At 45.2% G+C, this 19,323-nt stretch overlaps 1 protein-coding gene and 1 long non-coding RNA gene across 3 annotated transcripts in view; one reads left to right on the top strand and one right to left on the bottom strand.

The window, feature by feature from the left end:
- Positions 1-19,323, top strand: part of LOC134476101 (uncharacterized) — a 49,173-nt gene that overhangs the window by 22,352 nt on the left and 7,498 nt on the right. The window lies entirely within an intron of this gene.
- Unc13c (unc-13 homolog C) overlaps positions 13,914-19,323 on the bottom strand; it is a 438,787-nt gene continuing 433,377 nt past the window's right edge. Inside the window, exons 31-32 of the mRNA XM_003471882.5 lie at positions 18,245-18,404; positions 13,914-15,604 (exon numbers count right to left, since the gene is read on the bottom strand). Coding sequence (XP_003471930.2) covers positions 15,319-15,604; positions 18,245-18,404 — 446 coding nt within the window. The 3' untranslated portion in view covers positions 13,914-15,318. The remainder of the gene's footprint in view (positions 15,605-18,244; positions 18,405-19,323) is intronic.

Genomic DNA, 19,323 nt, shown 5'->3' with positions numbered 1-19,323 from the left:
CTGTCTCTGTAAACATCCATGTCCCTTCAATCTTCTTCCCCTTATCCCAAACCCCTTACCCTCCTCTCAGCATTCACCAGCACAATGCAGTTAGTTCACAAACCTACTGATAGCCAAAACACTCAGGTGGGTTTTCCAGGCTCAAAACTCCTCCTCCTAGATCAAAGGCCTCAAATATCATTACTGACTTACATAACTGTTCTCACACAGGCACTCAAGCCTTCTATAAACTTTTACATCCAATCACCCTTCATCCTTCCTAAAAACCATTATTCACTGGGTCACCCCAAGTGTCATTTCTGTGCCAGAACTTCTCAAGAACATCTCCCTCCTCCTTTCCCAACGCATTAACTTTGGGACACACTCCAGCTGAAGACTGGCAGATAGACTTTGCACACATGACTAAATACAAAACTGTCAAATAGCTTCTTACCTTCATCTGCACTTTGTCGGGATGGATAGAGGCCTCTCACACCATGTGAAAAACTGTAGAAGTAGCCTTTAACATTCCTATACAGGAGATTATTCCCTGATTTGCACTACTTCTAACTATCCAATCAGACAATGGGCCAGCTTTTATCTCTCAGATTATACAACAGGTAGCTTCAGCTTGGCATATACACATACCGTATCATCCACAATCCTCGGGGAAAAGTGGAAAAGGCCGACAGTCTCCTAAAGACACATCTCACAGAACTCACGCTTCAGCGACACTTACCCTGGCCCCAGCTCCTTCCGTTAGCCCTAACCTGACTCAGGGCACTACCTTGGGCACCCATCTTTCTTAGTCCCTTTGAGCTTTGTTACTCTGAAACTTTCCAACCCCACAACATCTTCCACCTGTAGCTGATTATGTCCCACTTCTTTCATTCCTGAGACACCAGCTATTACAATATGCTCATTTCTGACTCCCACGACCAACAGATAACCCAAAACCAGAGCCCCTATAACTCCAGGAGATCTAACATGTCTCAAATCTTCTAAACCCATAGGACTACAACCCAGGTGGATGAGACCACACTGGTCCCCAACACTTGGACCCCAGCAGTGATCAAGATTGCTGGCATTCCCTCCTGGTTCTGCATCACACAGGCTAAGCACAGCCCTGACAACTCAGACACCACTGACCCCAAACTTCTGTTCTCAGAGTGGTCAGCCACCTCCTGTCTCCCACCATCTCCACCTCACCAAAAGTCCACAACTATAACTTTCAGACTAACTCATGTTTTGTTATTCTGTTTGGTTCCTAATCCCTTACCTCTTACTAACTGTTCTCTTTGTGATAGAATTCTGGGCTGTCTTTCCAGAAGACTTCCACATTCTGCATATGGTTACTTTTGTACTTTTCTATATAACAGCAATCTTAGTTTTCTCTACCTACAGTTGCCTTTTAAACAGGAGGCCTCTTTTAGTTTGGGCCTCCATCCTGCTTACAATGACACTATCCTAGCCTCCCTCACTCCCAACCTATAATTTTTACCTTACTAAAAATGGGAGGGGGGCTGGTGGTCAGCAGGTCTTAGTTCCACAACAGTGGCCCACAACAACTAAATTTCAGGCACCTTTACACTGATGTCTGTCGGTGCTCCTTGGCCTCTGTTATGGGCTTCAGGTGAAAATCTGTGCCAAGTTTCATTTCTGGACCAGCATTCTACCTGTGCACAGCAAACCCAGACTATCCACCCTGTTATGACATGTCATCCTTTTACTGTCCCTATTGGGGCTGTGAATCAATATGTTTAAGCTCATGTACTGACTTCTGGGCAAACCATGATAAGTATCTTTATCTCAGTATCTCTTGGATGGCCACACTGGGTGCCTTCCTCCTACAATTCATCATTCGTCATCCAGAAACTTTTCTGCTACTTCCAAAGAACTAAACCTGAGGGCTCAGGACCCACATTACCCATAGTAATACAAAAAAGTTTCTGACGCTTCAGAGGAGCCTACTTCCCAACATACAATCTCTCTCTTTCAATCTCTTGCCTCATCCTTTCTTACCACACTCCAGTCCCATTAACCATTCTCCATCTTCCCAGCACACCTTTTAATTTCTAAAGACTGCCATTTCTAAAGAACAAACATCACAGACCACCTTCCTAATTGCGGGCTCTGCCTTCCTCCTCAAGGCCTCTACATGGCCTATCCAGTCACTGTACACACCTCTGCACTCCACGCTCACAGGCCAAAACCATTGGCCCTCTAACCCTGGCTGAAGGACAACTGTGGCCTGAAGATCTCTCATGCATTTACCACCCTAACCCTTCCAAGATTGCCTCTGAAGTGGGGACTTTAATCCCTTGCATGTAACTTCAGCCTATAACTGATACCCCGACTCCCTATGTCCACCCTATGGAGAATTCTTGGTGGATGTGGACCTGTCTCCCATCTACATGGCAGGGCTCTTGCACCTTAGCTGTGATAGCACCACAAGTTACACTTCATACTAAAACCGAAATCATACAGGGGCTACAAACATCCCCTTCACCTCATGGAATAACCTGCAGGCTCATTGAGAAGAGGAATAGGCCTCTTCTCAGCTATCTGCATGGGTGCTGAAGGTATCAGAAAGGGCCTCGCTTTTATGCCCAGGTATTTTATAAACTAAAAATGTCCATTTATGAAATCTCAAAGACAACTAATCCTCTCCAGGATCAAGTCAACTCTTGGGCTGCAGTGGTTTTCAGAATCATTGGGCCCTTGATGTTCTGACAGCTGAGAGAGGTGGCATCTGTGAAGAATGCTGTTACTTAATAAATCAGTCAGGCATTGTCAGAAACCAAGTGAAAAAGTCCAGAGAGCTCACAGTTAACACAGAAAAAAGGCTTACCAGCCCCAACTCCACTCCCTGGTCTTCCTGGTGACCCACTTTAGACTCCTGGGCTCCTGTCATTCTCCCCATTTTAGGTCCCTTTATCACCATTCTTTTTCTGCTACTTATCCTGTGTTTTTAAACTTACTTGGAGATTTCTTCAATCCAGGATATGGGCCTTTGCCACACAAGAACTCCTAGTCCTGGTTGACACTCCTGGCATTAGCTTCCATATGAGCATCACCTGTCTTCCCCAAACCCACATCAGGCCTTACCATGACAATGCCCTTGTTCAGCTGGAAGTAATCTAACAGAGTCATCACCCACTATCAGCGAAAAGATGGGAATGATGGGTTTCTGCTCCTCTGACATTTATTAAGTCATCATGGTGGTGGTCCAACATGGCTGAGAGACTCCAGGAACAATAACACATCAACTTCCTGCTTCTTCTTCCCTTAGCCCAAAATAAAAACCTCAAACCTCTTCTTCCTTTTTTGCATGCACCAAGGCTCCTCCAATCACCTGTTGCTATGTTATTTTGCCCACCTCCCGAACTCTGCCCCCAATCAGACCTTTGCCCCCAACACTTGTTTGTTCTGGTCAGGGGGGAATCTTGCACTCTTCTGCAACCATCCCATGCCCACGGTAAAGGCCTCTTGTCTCTCTGTCTCTTTCTCTCTCAACTGTATCAAAAAACCCTAACTAACCATCTAAATCTGTTTCTGTGAGTTCAATTCTTTTAGAGTCCATACATGAATGAGGTGATGCGGTGTTCGTCTTTCTGTGTCTGGGTTTTTCATTTAATGCAACCGGTCCAGGTTTGTGACTGCTGTCCAGAAGACAGTTTTTGAAGTATTCCCTGTGTGTTATAGTGCATTTTCCCTGTCTGTCCATCCTTGGTAGTTATTTCTGCCGATCTCGAATCCTGGTTATTATGGCAGTGCTGCCATAATAGGGGACGGGGTGGTGTGGACACCTGCTTTGGTGCACAGTACTCACTGTGCCATATGGCAGTGCTCTTTTTAATCTTTGGAGGGATGTCAGTTCTGTCTCCCACATGTTGCTCTACAACATTGTACAGGGCCCTCTTTCTCCCTGTCCTTGCCAACATCTGTTGCCTTCTCTCTCTTGGTAACAGCCATCCTAACAAGTGAGAGGTAATAGATAATGTGACTTTTCCTTCATAATTTAATTCACTGATGACTTAACTGTGGTGGAGGGGATTAAACAGGACCTAGTGTGCTTCCATGGAGTTACTTCTCTGTCTCTTTGATATGTAAAACATAACATTTGTGCATGTTAATGGAGGGTCATGTGTGTTTAGGTATCTGTGTTGACTGTGTAATGTTAGATCAGGTAAAACATGTCTGTCTCCTCAAGCGTTTATCTGTTCTTCACATCCGAACCCTTTCTCATAGGTTTTGAAATGCACTGCATGTGTGTTACCTGTGGTCACCTAGCTGGGACAAGCATAGCAGAACATCCTGCCTACTGCCACTTGGGGTGCGGCAGATTCTTGCTCCTGTCCCTCTCCAGCTGCTGGCCCCTCCACTCCAGCTTGGATGGGCTTGGCACCTGCATCTCCATGTGTGGTGAGACAGAGCAGTGCTTGTGTTTCTGTGCTGGTTTGATGCACTTAACACAGGGGCCCTGGCTGCATGTATATGGTCACAGATGATAGGGTTCGTACTTTCCATGGCGATCTGAGCTGCACTCTCTTCGTCTGTCCATGCAAGGTCTTCGCCTACAGTTTGGCTATGCTGCCGTGGCTTTTGCTATTGCATTATCTGAGCCCCTCAGCTTAGCAAGTTTATAGTTAGAAAACATTTTTATCCCATTCTGTTTGTTGCTTGTTTATTGCTTTGATCATTTTCATGGCTTCACAGAAGTTTTATGTCTTTACCTCCCTCTGTGAAGTTTTGTATTTGATAGTCCTAATTGTCTATTTTCATTTTTGTCATTTGTGCTTTTGGGCTCATTACAAAAAAATATTTCACAGATTAATATGGCACTTTCCCTGTTTGCTTTTTCTAGTAATTTTACATCTGCTGGTCTTATGTTTAAATCTTTAATACACTTTGAATTGATTTTCATATATGGTGCAAGGCTCTAATTTCATTTCTTTGCAGGTGGATAACTGGCTTCTCTAAGCCTCTTTATTAAAAAGAGTACTTTGAGACACTAAAAATAGAAATGCATTAAAGAGTAAAATAAAGATGAGATGGTAAGAAAGAGGGAGGCAGACATTTGGAGGGGGAAAGAAAAACCAGGGGAATAGGGGAGGGTGGTAAACAGCAATAACATTATGCAGACATTATACGTATATACATGTCTCAATTCCCCAAACAAATCACAAACATATACTAATAAATTAAAGAGACTGTCATTCCTATTGTGCATTCTTGGCATGTTTGTCATATGTTTGACATACAAAGCAGTAGTTATTTCTGGGGTTCCTTTTTGTTCTTTTTCCTGTGGTGTAGAATTTTCTTTATGTCTGTTAAGTTCTTTTGGTCATAAGCATATTTAAAGTTCAGTGCTTCTTTACTGACTTTTTATTTGGGTGATTATCCAACTTAGAAAGAAATTCCTTACTTTTATTGTATTGTTTCTCTCTCCCCTCATACTTTTAAGTAGTTGTTTTATATATGAAACGTGATAAAAATGTGGTGGATGTTGCAAATAAAATTATTATAGTAAAAGACACATTGTCACAGGTCCCCAGCCCCTTGCTTCAAGCACACGTGTCCCAGAGTCCCGCCACTGTCTGCAGCAGCTCTGGAGTCCTCTTTCCTCAGGGTCTCTAGTTGTGCTGTTGTGGCTGCCTTGATGGCCCAAATCAATTTGAAACATTTCACTTTCATGGTCATTGTGATTTGGGGGACAATCCAGAGGTTGCACAGTGCCAGATTCTATGACTAACGTGGGTGAGGACAACAGTGTCATGTTTTCATGAGTTGTCATTTGGCTGGATGGCCCTGGGCAGCGACATTCACTGTATTTTTGATCATGTATCACGATCATGAAAGAGGACTTCCTGAACTGCTTCAGAGAGTGGCAAGGACGGTGGGGTAGGCACTTGAGGGAGGAGGAGCATTCGGAGGGGATGTGTGCGCGGTCTCCTCTGGCAAACTTTTTTTACACCTCCGCTACACTCTGCAGTCACCCCGCGATTAGCTGCTGTGCTGAGGTGCAGCGGTGTTCACTGCTGTCTCACCCTCTCAGAGAAGCGGCCCCTCTTCATTGTCTTCTTTTTACTTTACAGGTTTTGACGGGTATTATTTTGTTTGAGCCAAGCACCTCACTCCCTCAGCTCTTGGGCCCTCCTTTGCATCTTTCCCTTTCAGGCTAAGTGTGCACTTAGTGTATAAAATCTGGGTGCACTTAAACATGTCCTCTCAGCCATGGAGTCTCTTTGGGTCAGGGAACTTACTCCACTTCCCGGGTCGGTGGGTTCTCGGTGCGTGCGAGTTCATGACTGCGGTTCTGCCCTTTCCTGTTGGGTAGACGGGCTTCCTTTCTGATCAGGTGCTTTTCTCTAGTGACAGGTTTTGGCTTCACACTTCTTATTTTTCTGGATCTGCTGTAAGCTTTTAACACCATGCTTGCAGAAAGCATCCTGTAGTTATGAGGCTGTTTGAAGCAATGACACTTTATCTCTGTTTGCATTAAAACCACACTTTTGCTCCACTGCCCTCAGCCCAGCCTTTTATACTTTTCACATGTAATTTACACTTTTCCTGTTATGCTCCCTGTAGCAAATCCTTTCAAAACCTTCCTACTAGAAGTGTGAGTGGTCTCCACACTGCCACAGTGCATTTGGTATGGTACCACGTTTGTGTGTTTACCTGTACAGGGAATTCTACAACTACCAGTCTTCACGGTAAGAATTCTCGCAGTCTCTCAGTGTGAAGAACTTGTTAGCATTTCTTAAGTCAGATCAGGAGGTGTCAAACTCCAGCTGCCTCCATCTGGGAGAGGATATCCTCTTTGATCAGCAGCTAGTTTTCAAGCTGCAGTGCTCTCTCTGTGCACTGTTGCCCTGTGGGACCCTGGCTGTGTCTCCCGCTCCTGAGGCTCAGGTCCAGGGCATGCACAGGGCAGGGAGTGGTGCAGCGTGTGCATGGAGTGCCCTTCTGTGTGACAGAGGGCAGAGACCATGTAGCGCCGCCTTCTCTCTCTACCTTTTCCCCAGGTCCTGTCAGGAGTGGCCTTTGGGCACCTTGGTGGCAGTAGATGCTGGTTCCTTCTGTGGATGATGCCGCCCATCTTCCTCACTCCTCGCTGTCTTGGGTGTCCCCAGTCCATGCGTTCTGTGCCCTGGAGGGGGCTGCAGTGTCCTGCCCACTCGTTACTGTGGGTTTTCCAACTGTCACCTCCCGGGGGCCTCTGGTTTGTGTCTGGCCTTCTGCATCTTATTTTCTGCATAGATTTCCCCCAGGGGAAGGCTGTGTCTCCAGCACTGCGTCTTGGTGATGTTTACCTTTTAGTTTGGGCACTGTTAAATTCCGCATTTTCCTCCACCCTGGGTGCTTTTGGTGTATTTTTATGTGGCTCTTGCAGGAAGAAATAACTTGGCCTTCATGTCGTGTGCATATACGTCTATCTTCTATTCATTTATTGTTGTAATTGTCACTTAGTCTTCTCATTTCCGATTTTATTTTCTTCTTTCTCTTTCAGTTTCTTCTGTCTGGACTGTTTATTGCTTTAAGAAGTTTTCTCTTTCATTGATTTAGAAGAAAGAATTCCTATTTTTAATTCTACCAGTGTTTCACATTGACATATTGTCATTGTTATCAAATACCCATACTGGGACATTTATTTTTAATTGTGCCCCAAGTGCAGCAATTTATTTCTAGTTTCTTAAAGTGTGGATTCCTAGCAGAGCATTTTAGTTTTGATATAACCACACAAGACAATTTTTGCTTTTGTTTCCTGTGCTTCAGGGTGGGGTTCCCACTGGAAAAGTCATTCCCGTGCGCATATCTGGACAGGTTTTCCTGAAGGAATTTCACAACGGTGTGTGTAGGTTGGATCCGTGTTGAGTTGATTTTTGTACAAGGTGAGAGATAGGGGGCAAATTTCAATCTTTTGCATATGGATCTCCAGTTTTCCCGGCACCACCACTTATTGAAGAGACTGTTCTTTGTTGTGTGTGTGTGTGTGTGTGTGTGTGTGTGTGTGTGTGTGTGTGTGTTCGTGTGTGCTTTCTGAGTTTTATTGGCTTTTTACTTCTCTTTCTCCACAGTGTGCCTTTGCCACTTTGTCTAGGGCAAGCTGACTGTGGCTGCCGGGGCTGATTTTAGGATGTGTGTTCTCTTCTGTTTTTATCAAATACTGTGCTGCTTCTCTTTCTGTGGTTCTTTCTTGAAATCAGGTGTTGCAGTGCTTCCAGATTTATTTTTTGAAATCTCCATTATAATTATTATTGTATTATGTCAAGACTGTTTTAGTGTCTGGGGTCTTTTCCCCTTCCATTTGAACTTTTAGATAGCTTTTCTAGTTCTGTGTGGAATGTCATTGATAATTTGAATCTGAAGATTGTTTTATGGAATATGAATATTTAAATATTAATTTTTGTAGTCCATAAATACAGAATGTCTTTCCATCTTTTTGCATCTTTTTCAGTTTCTCTATCAGCATTTCTAATCTTCCTCTTCCCGGTATTAATTAGACTATGGAATGGTTTTCCTCAGTTATCATGGAAAAAGTTGAATTTTTAATATGGTTAGATGCTTTGTTTCCTTTCCCTTTTAAATTTTTAATTTCCATTTGAGAAATTATTTATTCTTATGTTACAAAAGTAGTCTTTATTCTGAGTGATGACATTTGACGCCTAATGAGGAGGTGTGAACTCTATCTATAGTCCACTTGGTTCTTGCTGCGCAGACTTCGGTTTTTTCTGCCTCTGTACAGATGAACGAATATATGCCCTACTAAATTTAGTCCATGTTTCCTTCCCGCCCCACCTAACAACCAGCATAGAGCTGTGCAGATAGCTGCTTCTGAATGTACCCAGATTATTGTTTATATGTCTCTGTATAACACCTATACCACTTCTGTAGCTTCACAACAGATCCTGGGTTCTGCTAAGCATGTGATTATCAGTCTTCATATGCAGTTAAAGGAGCTTGTAATAGGAAAAAAAACCTCTTGGGTATTTAAGATGCTGGATTTTTGGAATGTTATGAAATTTTCAGATTAATTTGGAGAAAATATCAACATCTATAAAAAATCTGTATTTTTCATTTTTGCTATTATTTTTATAAGCTTTAGTAGTTTTAGAATTTCTTATAACAATGCTGTATATTGTTATATTTTTACCTAGATGGCTCAAAGGTTTTGCTGCTATTGTGAATGAGATATCTTGTTTCATATTTCTTAATGTATTTTCTAAATCACTTTGACCTTGTCCTTATGTCTTTTCTGAGCATAAACACATGAGAAAGTGCGTGAATCTCACTGAGGCCTATTTTCCTTATTTACAAAGTTGAGATTAAAAACAGGTTGGGAAACATGGATCCTTTTCAGAACTGAGCACGCTGATTTGGCGATGACGGTTGAAGCGCCTGGCCCAAATTAGCACTATGCTTAGTTCTACCTGACACATTCGAGGGAGCGAGGACTTGGCTGGTGTCGGGTCTGCAGGATCACGGGAAGGACACGCAGCCCCCTGCTGCTGGGCGCGGCCATGTCTGGGTCTGAAGCGGCCCCTGTGCACCCTGGACGCAGCCCTCGAGGCCCAGAGAGTGCAGGACAGCACTGGGCTCGGCCCTGGAACTCCCTCAGTGCTCCGGTTGTTCTGGTCATTTCACCGTGTCTTCGTTTCTTGCTCCTAGACGGGGAGTGTTAGTAAGATGGTTCGTTTGAGTCCATCTCTGCCCTGAGGATTTTGAGTCAGCTGCGTGACTTCAGGGAGTCCAGGCGCCAGCTCACAGCGGGTCTCCCTCACCCTGAGGCCAGAACGCCTTCCACGGGAAGCGGTGGGTCGGGCGGTTCCGGCCTGGTCCTCTCAGCTTGGGAGTTTGACAGTTAAAGCCAGGAACCAGGAGAACGCCCTGTAGTCGAAATGGTCCAGGTGCACCAGCCATGAGGAGACGTGGGGCCCGAGACTCAGGCATGCACACTCTGTGCACGCTCTGTGCCACACTTCAAACGTACACCGTTATAAAGAAAAAGATGGAAAACAGACTGTGCAACCAGGAAGTAACACAACGCTAGGCTAATACGGGTCCTTTAGACGGCGGAACAGCAGAAATGACAGCCAGAGGAACAATAGTAAAGGGCAAAGTCACCCAGGAGAACCAAATCCTAAGTGTGTAAGCGCCTGTCAACAGACTTCAAGATGTAAAACAAACAGATGAGCACAAGTACACACCGGGAAGAACTGACATCTCAGCACCTTTTCTTAGTAACTTTTTAGGACAGAAAGGAACGGAAAGCAGTGGGAGGCTGAAGGCAGGTGGCCACCGTGGCTGCCCTGACGTGACAGCAGTCCTGTGTCCGCAGCAGTGCACACAGCCCCACAGAGGCCAGCAGCGCCCAACCTTGGAAATGACTCACCAGGCAGTGCCCTGCACCAGCCAGGACCACCAGAAATGGAGACGGATACACAGCCACGTACAGGCTAGGAGGTAACTTCACTACACATGTGTCAGGTGCAAAGGAGTCATAAACAACAGACAGCTTTATGCCCAGGAATTGTACAAATTAAATCCTTGAAAGCTGTGGACAATTGAGCCTCACTCAAGAAGAGACAGGTAACTTGAAAGACTTAGTCTCTATTAAAGCAGTTGGATTTATTGTCTAGAACCTTCAGTTAAAGACATCTAGGCCCAAATGTTTTCACAGTTAAATTCTAGAAAATGTTTAAGAAAGATCTAATATCACATTGACACAATTCTATGCAGAATGTAAAAATTTTCAGTGCATTTTAGGAGCTGTAAATACTCTGACTCTCAAACAAGGTACAAATATAACAAGGGAGAAAAAAGAAAGAATGATATATTACCAAGCTGAATTTAGCAGTGTGCATAAGGGCAAAATACATTGGGACCATGACAATTTATCCCTGTAATGCAAAACTCCTTAAAAACAATCACCCGAAGTAGTTCACTATGTTAATAACAGACCACAGAATCTTACAGAGCACCTCGGTATTTGTGGAAAAAGCACTAAGAGTTTAAATGTCATCTGACAAAGAACAGAGTAGGAGTGATTGGAATTTACCCAGACCACAGAAGAGAACCTGCAGCTCACCTCAGTTTTACAGTAAGGTCAGGAGAGTGGAAGAGAGATGGATGTCAGAAACAGACGCATATACATTTTGCCAAATGATTTATGATGCAGAGGCAAAGGTAATTCAAAGGAGAAAGTGTAGTCTTTTCAATAAATAGAGCAGAGCTGGAATAATCAGATGTGCCTATGCAACTGAACTGTTTAACCACATGATTATAAAAGAACAGTAACCTCCAAATTTCATACCCTATACTAACACCAACAGGGCACCTCAGAATGCATCGCAGAGGCAGTATTATAAAGCTTCAAAGAATAAAACCCTTATAATAAAACACAGGAGAAAACCTTTGCCAATGTGAGGTAAAGGATTCATAATAGCAAAGACATGGTCATTAAAAGAAAAAAAACACATTGGACTCCATCAAAATTAAATGCTTTTACTAGAGGTGAAAGATACTGTTTACCATGCAGTATCATATAGGCCTGAAGTGTTTGCAAGTCTATATCTGACAAAAGGTTTGCATAGAGGATACACAAAGATGTATTTAAGCTCAATAACAATGAACAATCCGTTAAGTGGAAAATATGCAGACCTTCTATACATATAAGATATGTATAAATCACATGTATATATAATAATTATTTACAGGTGGGAAATAACACTGAGCGATCCTTACCACCATTAGTCTTCAGGTGAACACCAGTGAAAAGGTCAGCAAATGTGGCTGCACACAGTGCAGTGACTAAAACAGGAACTGACGGTGCCACGTGTGTGTCTCTCCCACACTGCAGCTGGTAATGTGAAGAGCCAGCTGCTCTGGAGGGAGTCTGATGCCTTCTTAGATACTGGCTGTGCACTCATCACATGATCTACAAATCATACCGTAGGTATTTAGCCTAATATGAAATCATACAAAATCCTGTACGTGAAAATTAAGCGGGTTTGTCAAGTATCTCAGGACTGGAATCAATGCAATGCCTGTTACCTAGAGAATCCACAGATCTTTTGCAAGAGCAGTTAACATGGACACACAGCACAACATGGGTGAACTCAAGTGCACTATGCTGTGTGAAAATCCAGGCTCAGGAGTGTGTACAACCCGATTCAGTCCCATGACGCTGTGAAACCAGCAACTAGAGGGCTGAAAATCATTGGTGATGGCAGACGTGACGTAGAAACAGTTTATCTGTGGTGGCATTGGTGATGACTACTGCAGCTGATACCTGACTGCACTTATCCAAATAGAAATGCACACTGAGAGTTATAGTAGATGCAAGTTAAACTGACAAGTTAAAAATAATTACTTTTTAGCATTTATAAATATTTTTTCACAAATATACTTTATTTCAAGTCATTCATTTTAAGATGATTATTATTTTATATCATTAAGAAAATAAATCAATTAAACTATTCCATGCCAAATGATATGATGTACCTCATCTCAAAGTTGTGATAAAATAAAATATAGGTACCTTTAAATATATACAACGTGATACTCATAAACAAGGACTTATTCCCAGCAGGTCCAGGGCCTGGCCTTGAGTCCACAGGACAGAGATTAGAGCCACAGATCTGTGATCAGGGAAGTGAGTCTGAAGCACATGTGGGATCCTGGGGACCCTGGGCTCTTCCCTGTGTGCCCTGTTCCTCCCAGTGGCATGGGCGGGGGGCGGGGGGGGGGGAATCATCCGCCTAGTGTGCACGTTCCTTGCATCTTGTGGAAAGATGATTAGTTTCACTATTCAAGTGACAAGACAAACATTCTCTTTAGTTCATACAAAGACGAGGTAGCATAATCATATTTTTAAGTAACATAGAAAAAGGAGAGACTGTTCCCTCACATTTTTTAAAGGATCAAGTGAAAGACATTAAGCTAGAACTGTCATTTATAAATGTGCCTTGTTTAAGGTAAATTCAATATGTAAATTTTGCTAGAAGTAGATGAATTAGAGAAGATTGTGACAGAGATGGCTGATTATTTAGATAATTCATCAGAATCCCCTTGAGTAGAAAATGCTCTGTGAAGGTTTTACATGTTTGGCTGAGTGTGCTTTTTGTGGGTAATTTTAAGAACTTCTAATGTGAGGTTTATGTACAGATGAACAGCAGCGTTCTCCTGTGTGCCTCTTATCTAGAGTAAGAGGAATAAATTGTCGTGCGCACCAGCGAAGCAGTAAGGTTGACAGAGCGCACGCGGACCGTCGTGGGGCTGTGCTTCTGGGCAAGCTGACACAGCGATTTGCTCTGAGTGCATAAGTTTTTGTATCTTGGGAGGAAAATGTGCAGAGCTTATTTCAGAATTAGCACCTTCCCTTGGCAGTAGCAATGAGGACACATCATTCCCACTGCCTGTTAGTGTCTGGTAAATGTTGTGTATATTTTAAAAGACAGGATGGACCCAATGAAACATATACCGTGGGAAACACTCCCAGTGTCTAAGTGACCAGTGCCGTCCTGAACTGCCATTTATCCCAGTGCGTCCTGCTTTGTGCCATGCATGGGCTCCTGCAGGACTCAAGCCAGTGTTCTGTAAGGTCACTAGAAATCACTTTAAGATAAATCTAGAAACTACTATTGATGAGACCTTCTGTAGTTTAAGTCCTTGTTTAATAATGTTGCTAATGGTTACATATATCAAACACTGAACTTTCTTCATACTTTTAACAGTGTTCCTTATGTTAAATGTACAGTTGTTTCCATGAATGTAATACCTGGAATGCATTTTATCATCTCAAATTATCAAGTGATTTAAAGCCAAATAGTGTGAAGTGTCATACATAGCAAAAAGAGCCAACGTGTTTTTATCACTAAGTGATGAGATGACGTCACAGGAAAGAAGAAGGCAAATCACCAAAGCAGGGCTGTGTGTGCTCAGGGTACATCTTTTATTACGCATATGCCAGAGGGTCGCGTCATATGTGCACTTGGAAAAGTCAGAAACAAAGCGACTGCCTAAGAACTGAACACAGATCAGCCCACCCCACGGGCTGTGTGTCTCACATTCCCTCTCACAAAGGTTCTGCCAGACAGGATGTGGCCGCTCTGCTCACAGAGCACACGCAGGGCAGTGGGGCTGGCATCCACTCACAGTTACGGCAGAGAGTTAGCAGTGCGGAGTGCTGGGGTGCAGCCAGTGTTTACGTACAGACTCTAAAAGCCAAATCATAAAGACCCAGAAAATGTGAAACGCAACTACTTCATAATCAAAATCCAGCCTAGGTATATTTTTGTGCACTGAGTTACGTGGTTTTTCTATTGTATCTGATGCATTCTGGACTTATAAATAACATAAATGACAAAACCGTAAGCAATATCTCTGAAGTTTACAGTTTTCACAAGATAAATGAAGACGTCACTTTTGATTTCAGTGTGGTATAGACTAATGTTGCATTTAGTATAAATTGTTCAATATTTTTTAAAAGAAACATTTAACCGATTATAGAGTCAAGCAAATGAGACCATAACTGTCAGAGGGAGGATGCTAACGCTGTAGCTGCTTATCCCAGGAAACCTGAAGAACCAGGTCTCCCTTCTGGTTCCAGACCGCTCATCTCCGACTTCCCAAAGGAGGAAATGTGTGAGCCGGGGCACTGTACTCTACAGCAATCACCTGTTTAAAGAACGTGACGTGACCTTGGCAGCTTTTAGGGACAGGGGCATAGTTCTATCAATGTATCAAAGGTTAACAAACTGTTTGGGACTGCTTTGTGTAAATTTGCTTTGATAGCATTGCTTCACAGTGATATTTCAGAAAGGTTGGAAACTGGTCAACATGAAACATTTCCCACCTTTTCTATTTTAATCTGTATGCAAAAACCAGCATAATGTATCCAGGTCTATAAAATTACAAACACCCTCTAGAAGTCCCCGAATCTCCATTGTGGAAGAAAAGGGCATTGGCGAGATGTCTGCAGTGAAGTGTGGCTAAAGAAAAGAGAGTTAGAGGAACAGGAGGGGCTTTTTGGTGGGGGCACAAACTGACTTCACAGAGTCACAAGGCCAGGCGTAGGCTGCTGTGGGCCGGGAAGTGAAGAGGTGACAGGGACACCATGGACACCTTGGTCCCCACTCTGCAGCAGGTTTTGGCACTTCATGGAGCCTTCATTTCTCAAGGACCAGCGATGGCATGAAAGTCTGCCAGGCCACACAGCTGGCGACGTGGAACTGGGGACTGACAGGCACCTGGATGTGGGACACACGCATGCCGGCGAGCACACGCATGCAGCCACCTTGGGCGCGGGTTCCCCAGGGGAGCTGTGGCCTTGCTTCAAGCGCTCTCCTCGGTGACTCGCGTTTCAGATTTCAGCCTCACAAACTCCTTGGCCACATCATCGCCAGTTCTCTGGGAGAGAATCCTGAGGATAGTGAGGCCTGTCTCGTCCATGGAAATGCTCTTCAGGAGCGGGTACCAGGCCCCATGGCTCCCCTTCTCGGCGATGTGCTGCAGCCGGATCACAGTCATGCCGACCACCCTGTCCTCGCGCGCAAAGCAGTAGTCCTTCACCGCCAGGTGCAGCTCGTAGGCCGCCGGGCGGCTCTCCTTGCTCAGTGTGCTGTGTGGGACAGAGGCACACACAGGGGCGTTCGTTACACCGGGAAACACTGTGGAAACTGCTGCTCATCCCGGACACTACGCTGACAAGTGTAGGGTCATGCATTTTAGTAGGACCCTTCAGATGTTACTTAGGTTATTAGGTAGATGCATAGATACACTTTAATCTAACAAACGCGTTTTCTCCTAGATAGAAATGCATACGCTTTACTGTCTCTAGGTCCCGCATGTGCATAGTAATGGGAATTAAACGCACTTTATTCAGAGGCAGCATCTCCTCTCCATGTCGAGCCTGTGTGCAGAAGGGGGCTCCTGGCTGGAGCTGGGCCAGGGCGAGGGGCACTCGTTGGGCAATCTCTGTGCCACTGCAGCATCAGCTTATACCATCTTTACACCAAGACTCCTGCAGACCTGCCCTAGCTAGGAGCTTTTCTTGGGGAAGAGACTACTAAGCACTATTCAGAGAAGCTGAATTAGATACAGATTTTAGAGTCAGTCAAAGCTGCAGTCAGGGGGTAGTTTGGTGTTGTTTCTCCTGCCGCAACAGAGACCTGTCAGGAGGGAGGCTGTGGACACCTCTGCTGACCATAGCAAGCCTGGCTATCAGGGTGGAGCTGCACCAAACCAGCTTCCCTCTCCCTCCGCCTCTTATCTAATTCTCCCAACTGCCTTGCCTTCCTAATGGAAGCGCCATCTGTTTGCTAGCTGACCCAGCTGCCAGAACCCTTTCTTTCCCAGGTGATTGTTTTTCCACTGAGATATTTTGCAGTTTTGTCTTCAAGAGACATTGACAGCTAAACTGAGCACTTACTCTAGAGACATTCTGCAAAATGTGAAAGAAAATGGTAGCCTGATGTGTGGGAGGCACAGAGCAATCTTCTTTTGCACTAAAATGCATCAGAAAGCTACCATTAGGGCTGTGGTCCTGCAGGGTCCTGTATAGCGCTCAGAGTTTGCATTTGAATTAGGTGAAAGCACCGTGTAACCTGAGTGCAGAATGCTTCCAGCTGGGCTGTGAGCAAGGGCTACTCATGTGGCCCATCTGCAGAAGTCTGGATGCATGTAACAGATAATGCAGCTCACAGGAGTAGAGGGAGAGGGGCTGGGGAGGGCGGGCTGCCCCAGGCCCCTGGGAGATGGAGAGGGCAGAACAGAGGAAGCACCCAGCCAATGAGGCTGTGTTGTATGTGGGTTCCTGCCTGGCACTGGGTAAGTGCCTTCGGACTCTGGAGTTAAACATGGCCACAGCGACATGGCTCTAAGCTCACCCTTGGAAGCTCCTCTTTGGTGTCCTATAGGCATCTTCAGGTTGGCATGGATTTAAAACAAAGTCCCTGATGTCATTTCCTCATCTGATTCCCCACCTCAGGCAGCCACTCTCTGCCCAAACAATCCGGCAGAAACCTAGGGGCCACCCTACGCTCCTCAGGGCCTAGCGCCCCCTGGCTCAGTAGAGCCATTCTCTGTCCTCCTTGTCCCTGGCGATGGAAGTCCACCTGTGCCCCACGAGGGCAGGGCTCTGCATGCCCCTGTTGCCACCTTGGTTTGCCCAGAAGGAGACTGTTGTGCAAAGAGAGGTCCTTAACTCTGTGAGTCCGGGGAGGTGGCGGGCTGGTGCGGGGCTGCCTCCACTGCAGCACTGCTCCTTTGCTGGTGGCCAGCCATGGGCGACATCTTACCTCGCAACCCCTCTGTCACCCTCCTCTGTCTCCTGCACGCTCTCCCTGGTGTATGTTTCTGAACCCCTGGAGTAAGCCCATCCTAGATGACCTAGGCTAATGCCCAGGGACACGGCCTGCTCGCTCTTCATGTTCTACCCGTTCTGGGCAGGATCCGCTTCAATACAGCTGTAGCGCTTTCTGCTTCTTTGCATTTTCCTCCCACAGCTGCCTGAGCACTCGGATCTCCTGCTTGGGCCACTGCAGTAGCCTTCAGGCTTCTCTTTCTCTTCCCAGCAGAGCATGTGATCATTCGTGTGCCAGGCCAGGGTGTGTCCCTTCACCTGAACCCTGTCCCAGGCCGGTGGTACCCCTGAAAGCACTGGAGCTAAAATACTCAGCCACTGCCCATGAAACATAGTTAGATTTTTATATTAATCGATTTCCTGCATATTTTCTAAGTGTTTACTTCGCTCCTCCAGCGCACCAGGCTGCTTCCTGTCTAGTCCTGACTAGACACGTTTACTGGTGCTCTCATGTCCGTCCCTATGGGACAGTTCTGGGGATTTTCAGGGTAGAGGCACACGCTGCTTGAGGCCCCTCGGCTCAGCAAAGTGGGTCATCGCACCTGCGACTCCACTCTCCTAAGTACTGGCTCTTGGCAGAGGATTTGCCCCCGGGACACATTTTGAGCTGTGGCTTTGTTTACTTTCTGGAGACACAGGATATATACGGTAACCTCCCCAATAGCAAGACCTCTGTCGCACGCACCCACCTCCTGTGACTCTGCCTGATGTGCTAGCCACAAACAGCTGTGAGGCAGAAGCTGGAAGCTAAAGCTGTTCCTCACCCCGAAGTGGAGGGCGGGGGCACTGGAGTCTGTCAGGTTTGCTTCCCTCCACCCTCCCCCTTGAGTCCCTGAGTGCATCTAGCTGGACAGTGGTGACCGCCTGGTGGGAGAAGCGAGTTGGTTTATGACTTACAACTGAAACGTCTCATTGTACTTGGGTGACCACGTGTTGCTCTTGGTCTTCGTGCCTTGCTTCCTCTTCTTGTCTCCGAGGTTGGGTCCCAGCATGCAGACTTCCACGAAGGGCCGGAACATTGCTGTGGTCTGCCAGTGCAGGTCATTAATAGCAATCACTGAAATCCAAAACGGAAAAGGGAAGGGAACATGAAATTTTAGCAAATAAATGTGTGGAAACTTAGCTTCCTCCTGTGGTCATTTACTAAAATTGGTTAATTAATTAATTTAGAGACAGTCTCACTATGTAGTCCGAGCTGGCCTCAATCTTGGTAATCTTCCTGCCCCAGCTTGCCGGGTGCTGGGATACAGGTGTGCATCATCATACCTGGCCTAAAATTTTTATTTTTAAAATGACTCATTAAGTCATAACTTCCCTTTGGTAATGTCCTGACCTCAGAAACAGGCAAAGGTTCTTGAAGAAAAGAGCTGATTCTCTGGATTGCATGCTTGATGGAGTCTGGGTTGTTGTGCCACGCTGTTGTCTATGACTCCTGAGAAGTTAGTGTTGCTCTTTAGGTCAAGCTCTGGTGTTTTCATATTGAAAACTGAGATGTGTTCATCATGGAATATTTAGAAAATATATAGAAAATCAACTAATATAAAAGTCAAACTAGCTTTCAGAGGCAATGACTGAATATTTTAGTTTTAGTACTATGACAAAGACTTTTGCACAAAATGGAATCACAATATACTGCAGCTGTGTGAGTAGCAGCGCTTGTAAAGTCTGCTTTGTGTCTAATTCCTCCCGTGTTTGTCCAGTGCAACCCTGGGCCCCTGTGCGGACACCTGTCCTGTGTGTAACTGGCCACTGCACTGTCTCCCAGCTCTGGGCATGGTAGGCATTTTTTGTGGGCGTTCTTTGCTGATGACATCCTTGGGCCAGGGTCTGAGAATGGCAGGTGCAAAGGACTCATTAAGCTCGGACATCTGGCAGATCAACAAAGTATTCTTAGAAGCCTTTAAGAAGGACACTGATAGAATGTGAGCCCATCTATTTATCTGCGTCCTTGCCTGTACTCTGTGCTGTCTGTCTCA

This window comes from Cavia porcellus, unplaced genomic scaffold, assembly GCF_034190915.1.
Source record: "Cavia porcellus strain 051 isolate PalLab524CR breed Dunkin Hartley unplaced genomic scaffold, mCavPor4.1 scaffold_1, whole genome shotgun sequence".
NCBI classification, from domain to species: Eukaryota; Metazoa; Chordata; class Mammalia; order Rodentia; family Caviidae; genus Cavia; species Cavia porcellus.
This window is presented reverse-complemented; position numbering and strand designations above follow the sequence as displayed.